Source organism: Rhagoletis zephyria, unplaced genomic scaffold (genome assembly GCF_001687245.7).
Source record: "Rhagoletis zephyria isolate East Lansing unplaced genomic scaffold, Rhagoletis_zephyria_1.1 Rzeph_scaffold_05211, whole genome shotgun sequence".
Lineage (NCBI taxonomy): Eukaryota > Metazoa > Arthropoda > Insecta > Diptera > Tephritidae > Rhagoletis > Rhagoletis zephyria.
This window is the reverse complement of record NW_016162294.1, coordinates 7,956-15,735: the sequence shown is the minus strand read 5'-3', so window position 1 is coordinate 15,735 and position 7,780 is coordinate 7,956. Positions and strand designations below refer to the sequence as shown.

The window sequence follows — 7,780 nt, the reverse complement described above, 5'->3', positions numbered from 1 at the left end:
TCGTTGCTTGTGTGCAATTACTAGTTCGTTTATAAGCTTACTTAGCTATACAAACATTTGTATAATACAGTAAAACCTCGTTACAACGAAATTGAAGGGGTTGGACAAATGTTTCGTACTATTTATACATAGAATATCAAAACTTCGAGACAATGAAAAATGTAAAATTTTGTTGAGGTGGTCCCTTAAGTGTGATCCCATACTAATTTGGTTTAGTTCCGTTCATTGGATTATGAAGAAAGTAATGACACTCCTAATTTTTTCTATGAGAATTGAATTTGATTGTTTTTTTTGCTTAAAAATTTCTTGTTTTCACCTCTAACTGTGAAAATATTCAGGGTTGGTTCTTCAGAGTGCTTTTGCTAACGAAATTTTAACCATCAATGTATTCCGAAGGTTTTCATACTCAAAATTTCTTCGTTATCTCTATGGAGCATTTTTTGATGGAAAATTTCGCTACAACGAGGTTTTTTTTAGGCGCCTCTGCAAAATTTTCACATTTTTATTTTTATTTTTTTTAACAAGGCTCGTTATATCGAGGTTTCACTGTACATAATATATTTAATACACATAGTAAATTATGTATGTTTGTATTCATGCATAACAAATATATACAATGGACATCCATATGACATTTTTTTTTTGGATTGTTATTGGTTTAATCAATGAAGACAATTTTTTTTATTTTTTTTATTCTTTAATAAGGACATAGAGTACATATTATGTGATGGTGTGTATGATTGTATTTTTTCAGCTATATGTATATACAAATTTAATGCTCTCGTATTACATTAAATGACATTTCTAAGTTTTTAATTGACAGTGGTGGTTGTCGAAAATATCCAGCTTTTTAATGAGTATATAATAATTTAGAATAAACGCTATATGAGGCACGTAGCGATATTCAGATATGAGTATACTATTCTACTATCATAACATTTTCCTACAAATATTTATCAAATCGCCCCACTTGCAACAAAATAAACAAAACAAGCATAAGGAAATTTGGTTTGGTAAAAATTGCATTTCGAATGCATTAAAAAATTTCAAATTAACAAAAGTCTTTTCGATTATGAAAGTATATTTACATACATATGTACAAGTGTATGTTTGTATTAAAAATTCTCCCTTTTTTTGTAGAAAAGAACATAAAATATATGTACATATACATATGTATGTACATTAGGGTGGTGCAATTTTTTTCCAGCCACCCGCAGAATTGATGGATATCGAAAAAATTTTTATCCGTGTGGCAGGGACTTTTTCGATATGAAAATTAAAATGGAGAAAATACCTGTTTTCGTAGAATTGCTAAAAAATCGTTAAAAACAAATATTTTTCATCGTAAAAGATTATTTCCCCTCAGAGAAATTAAAAACATAATATTATGAAAATATTTAATTTAAAAATTTTACAAGCGAAAGCTTTTTCTTTTATGTATTCGGAAGTACATATGCATCATAAATTACCTTTTTTTTAATTTCTAAAGAGAAATATTTCTGTTCCATCAAAAGCTATTTATTTTTGAGGACTTTATAGTTTAGCTACGAAAAAATATATTTTTCCCATGTAAAATACATGTATGTAGATATGTAAAATATCAAAGACCCGTCGGCACCGCTGTAAAGAAAAATGGGTCCGATTATTTTCGATATTTTTCATTTCTGGGGCTGGCAGCGGAAAAATTTCAATAATGATTTTCCTGTTTATTTTTGGATTGCCCTAATGTACACACTGGTGATGTTCTCAAGTTACTAAGTAAGTAGATTAATTCTAAGATAAGCACATACATAGTAAAACTACTGTTACATATATATTTCGAAACATCAGTCGCTTTTTAAAGCTTAAAAACTGGACGCCTAAGTGTATGCTAAGCTCCATGCAGATTTGTAAAAAAATCCTTATTTTTTTATAGCAAATACTTTATGCACCTAAATATGTATTGTACATAATTCATACTTAAAGGCTGCTCTGCTCATTATTGCTTCAAATCTGCTAACAAAATTTTTACACACTCCAGACACAGTTCCGTTGGGACTCCAGTGCTTCGCAACATTCATACGCTCAAGCTCACATTCTTCCGTTCTCTGCTAATCATTCATATGCGTTTCGTTGCGTCCTCTGACGGCGGCCGTACCCAACCACCATAGCGCCGCTCCATTTCACGCGCCACTGCTAGGCAGAGATGATCTTGTCCTGGATTCGCGACCACCTGTATGCCCATTGGCAGATTGCGTCTATCCAAACCGATCATACAATTGGTGACCGGCAGTCCGAGCGTATTGAATATCGCCATATACATGGGCTCCAATAGCTTGTGATAGATTTGATAGTGCCGATGCGCCGTATTCGGGAATGTTGGATAGATAAAGACGCCATCGTTGCCGAGCAGCTCTTTGAATTCAGTCTTGAGCGCTTCAATGATTGTGGCCAAGTGCTTGTGGCGTGAATTCGGTATGATTTTCATGAAATTCTGCAGATGTCCGAATATCACCGACGGCAGGATGCTATCCGAGCAACCGAAGAAATATTTAACGGTCTCTGTGCAAACGGTTTTCGGGCGTTCGCCTTCCTCAGTTTTGTAGTAGATGGTCTCGATGTTCTTCATGGTCAACATTGCGGAGAGTGAAATGTCGAGTGAAAGTTTCATTTTTCGTATATTTACGCGCTTTGCATTGAAATCGGTGGCCACGCGATTGATGGCGGCATGTAGATCGCGACTCAGCGGCCGCATCATGCCCGACGGACCATCGTTGTCCATGAAGAAGAAACGTATGCTCTGTATGCTCAACTCCCGTTCGAGTGTTAGCTTGGGACCGGTTGGGTCCAACATACATTTCAGTAGCAACGGCAAATCCTTGGCGTAACGTGTCATCGGCGCAATGGTGAAGAAGTCTCCCCACTTGGGATAATCACTGGTCGGATGGTGGCCTTTGAACGAGACCGAGTAGGGGGTTGGTTTGTGACCCCATATGCCGCTGAACATGGCTGGCAGTCGTGAGGATCCACCGATGTCGGAGGTGAGACCCAACAACGAAGCACCGCTGGCCAATAAAGCGGCTTCACCACCCGAAGAACCACCTGGCGTGCGCTTTAAATCGTAGGGATTCTTTGTCTGGCCAGTTACATTGTTGTAGGTCTCCCAGAGTAAGCAAAGTTCTGGTGTATTAGATACTAGCAATACTATGCCACCACAACGTTTGATCTGTTCCACCACCGGTGCATCGGATTTGGCAATTTGTGGCGTCTTGAAGACACGTCCCGCCTGATTGGTTAAACCTTTCACAGCAATGCTCTCTTTAACTGTCACTGGAATGCCCAATAGTGGCGTATTGTCCTCCATCTCCTCGATGGTGTTGATGCCAGAGGCGATAATGCGATCAGTTTCGCGCGCCTCTTCCAGCGCCTCTTCAAAGCGATCCTGTACAATGGCATTAATCAACGGATTCACCTGCTTACACCGCTCGATGTACGCTTCGACCACTTCTTCGCTTTTAACCTGCGGAAGAGAAACAAATAAAGAAATAAATTTTTTATTACAGATATTTATTTTTAGTATTCAAATGGTCAGTGATCAATAAAACTGTTAAAACTGTGGAAACATCTGTGGTCGCCAACAGCACCAACAAATATACACAGATACATATGTACATGTGTATGTAAATAAAGTGTTTTTCCAGTTCTCAAAGCAAGATATATGAGATTTGCCAGTCAACGGTTTGAATGACTAAAATTTGTTTTGCATTTTTTTGTACAAATACACAGGCGCACAGATATACAGATTCACACAATCAATTGAATGTCGTTATCTGGTAGAAATTTGCATAATTGCCAGTTAATGGTAGTCAAAAATTACATTGTTACAAACGCTCGGCTCTGCTCTCCCCTGTGACACTTCACCGACGGCCTTGTAGCCCTTCGGATGTCAATGGACTACGTATGTACGTAGTTGTTCGGTATCGCCAATGAGGCTTGGTGCAGCAGTTAACTATGAGATATGAGAAAGCTTGTGCGGGGTATGAACTTTTTGCCTTTAGTTAATTGTCTATTATTCATTTTAATGATATTATTTATTACGCTATTACATTATGACCCATAATTAAAACTGACACTAACACTTTACTAATGGAACTTTTGAAGGCGGCGCGCACACGCAAATGAAGGTTTTGGCGTAAAATATTTTACGAAACAATGTAAGTCGCTTTGTATTATGGACTTTCATTAAGTTATGTCGAAATTTTCAAGTGTAATCTTAAAATTTCGCTAGAAAGCTATAATTTTCATACTATGTACACTAGAGTGGTCCAAAAAAAAATCCGAAATAGGGCTTGGGGCACCTACCAAAATTTTGCCGCTTGTAGAAAAAGGTGCTGGTACCAAACTTTACGTTTGTAAGTATTAATTTAGAGAATGCTCATGATGCTTATATTTTACTCTAGAAGTTTTGAGTGCCTAACTAAGGGGGTGCCCCGTTTTCAAGGATGAAATTTTTTCCCCCATATAAAAATTGGACTACTCTAATGTGCACATGCACATATTATTGGAATCTCCTGAAGAGAAACAGAGTTTTCCGATCAGAAAGGATTGCTTTGCAAAAATTCTATGCCATTTCCAGAAAAAATAGTTTTGTCAATATAAAATACATGGAAACTTTAAGCGCAAAGCGACCTCTAAAAATTTTTTGATTTCGAAAAAAAAAAACAAAGCATGTGTTGTTTTCGATATAGGCAATCCTAGCGGGGAGGGGGAGGGGGGTTAGAGCATTAAAATTCGGACCATTCTTGTTTAACAAACATTTTTGAACCACCCTTATTTACATATGTACGTGCATATACTCACATGCACATAATTATCTTCACATATACAATGGATGCATATGTGTGCGTTTAAACAAAATTATATACACTAGTAGTTGCCCATTTTTCTTCGGCTTAGAAGAAACTGCCTACAAAAACATTATGCTTGAATAATTTTCTCTTGAATGGTTTCGGTCTAAAAACTTCTGAAATGCTCACAGTACATGAAACTACATATACATACATATATGTGCCTGCATAAATATGTGTATGTTGAATCAGTAAGATCACAGAGAAGGAAAAGCTGTTTTCATCTCATCATGTTTTTTAGTCTATAGCATTTTTGTATGAAACACAATATCCGTTAAACGCCCACCACGATAACACAGGATGCGCATATCAAAATTTTCCATGACGTTATGATATAGTCAAAGAACGTAGATAACAAGAAGGGACAACTCGTTATAATTGTAGCGCAAGTGAGCAACAGGGGCGTGCCTTCTCTTTTGCTCTAGAACGTTTTTTAATTGAATGAAAGGAGAAGGCACGCCCCTGGTACTCACTTTTGCTACAATTAGTTGCATTCCCCAACTCGCAAGAAGTTGCAAGAGTTTGCAGGAATTTACCAGAAAGTATTCGCTTACTCGGTTCTCTGGCTTCTTATGCCTTTTGACAGTTTTACAGGTTTTAACCCAGAAAAGTTGGGGAACGCAACTATTATAACGAATTGTCTCTTCTTGTTATCTACGCTCTTTGGTATAGTTCGGTCTGTATATCATTTATAATGCATATGTTTTTATCCTTCAACTCTGGAATCGTCCGAGTTTATTGGCATGGACGATGCTTTTTACGTAGCCCCAGATAATGGAATTCAATTGTGTTAAAAACATAAAATTTCGGCGGCCATTTGATCGCGTTGCTTCTTGAGATAATGTGACCCGAGAGCTTCGTTCGCAAAATGGCCATTGTTTAATGCGCTGTGTGACAAGTGGCACTGTCCTGTTGAAACCACATATTGTCCAAGGCCATTAAAAGTTTACAGATGAATCGTGTTCTCTTGAATGACATGTGGATTTCCAGTACCCCGAATGCGGTTGTTTTGCTTGTCACCGTATCCGTTTAGGTGAAAATGTGTCTCATTGCTCATGCATAAAAGTTTTTTATGGATATTATGTATAAGCCTATAGTAATTGAAATCGGGTCTCACAGCTGTGAGGTGCTTCTGGGAAACATCTGATTCTTTTTTCACTTATAAGAATGCATAATGGTCGCGACCTCCTCCACACTTTTAGCGCCGTCAGATTGGGAACTTGTACGCCAATACCGGAAAAGTATGTGTTGCGTTGATACGCAATAGACGTACGCAAGGTACCCATTTATTCCACACCAGCAAGATTTTCGGCCGAACGACCGCACAGGAACGGATGTTGTCTCGTTTTGCACAGACCCAATGCCCAAAATGCACTTTTTTCAGAACGACCATTTCCATAAAGCGTTTTGATCACTTTTACGCATTGTTTAACATCCATATGCCGTTCGGAGACGGTGTCAAACTGTAGATCCTCAATTTGTGCAACAACATCAACACCCCACAAATTGGAGGAGAAGCTCGGCGAAACACTAAGCAAAAGTGTAAGCGCCAAAATATTATTATTATATTGACTATCATGGAATCAAACCATTTTGGTAGGATCCCAATTTGAATAAAATTCCAATTTTATTGAGCTAGAACAACTGAAAAAATATAGATATTCCATGTAATCAGAATTGTGATTGGAATGGGGCTAGATGCGGTTACTTCACAGGTAAAATTGAAGGTACACAAATCCCCGTTGTTTAAAAATCAACACTCTTTGTTAGCCTTGCGGGTATTTTTTACACATGTGCAAGTAGTGTAATAGTGCTCTTTGCATACATGGAATTACATACTGCACTCTTCTTGTGCATTGTGTACCAACTACATCGTACAACACATCACACATTCGTACACAGAGGTTAAGCAAGGAAGTTAAAAAAAATATATATATATTTAAAAACTACAGTAATTTAAATTTATTGCTTGAAAAAGTATGACAACTAATGTCATAAGTTAAAGTGCTTAAGAGTACATACATTTGCACATATTACATACATATGTACATACATTCATATGCATTGTATATGTATACATACATATATTACAAATTACATTTTCTCTCTTATAGTATGTCCCGCTTGTGCAATATGCACAAGGTTTTTCAACTTATGTGCATATATACATACATACATACATACACACCAAATATATGTTAACCTGTATGGTACGTTCCACTTGCCAAAACAATATGAGTAAGATTGGTAATAAAAAGGAATATTTGCAATATTCATGCAAGTCATAAACTCATAATTTTAGTTGTTTTGAAAAAGCAGTTAAAACTTAACTATTGAGAGTATGCATTCACATACATAAATTAATTCATACATACTAAGTAAAAATAAAGAAAAATCAAGTAGACAACTCTAATTTTAGAATATAGAAAACTAAGAAGGAGCACAATAGCAGAATTTGTTCCAACGCGGTCACGTCCCCAAATGCCGGGATTACAGCTGCGCTCTCCCGAGATGTTTACTGATTTATTTACAGTGAGTAAGTGATGTTGAAACATAAAAAATGAGAAATACAGAACACCAAAATATGAACCAAAAAGTGAACTTGAATCCTTTTCAATCGGAAGTGAATTTCAGAACCTGCCGAAATAACTGTACTTGTTCAAATATTTTGTTCCAGAACTCTGTAAAATTGAAAAATCTTGTAGCAATTTAAACACACAAGAGGTGTGGTAGAGTTGTTCTTCATTTAAATTTTTAAATTCACTACTCCTATACTTAAATAATAAAGACAACGGTCATAAAAATTTCTGTAATTCTTTTGACACAATTTTAAGCTTATGAGACCGAAAATACTGTTAAAACAAATTTTAAGATTAAAAAATATTTGTCCAGAG

At 36.5% G+C, this 7,780-nt stretch overlaps 1 protein-coding gene across 1 annotated transcript; it reads right to left on the bottom strand.

Moving 5' to 3' along the window:
- Positions 1-1,522: 1,522 nt before the first annotated feature.
- LOC108371765 (fatty-acid amide hydrolase 2) lies at positions 1,523-3,499 on the bottom strand (the record flags this gene model as incomplete). The annotated part of the gene is made up of 1 exon (XM_017627371.1): positions 1,523-3,499. A coding segment is annotated over one exon (1,401 nt), but the record flags the coding sequence as incomplete, so codon positions are not given.
- Between the last annotated feature and the right edge of the window lie 4,281 nt (positions 3,500-7,780).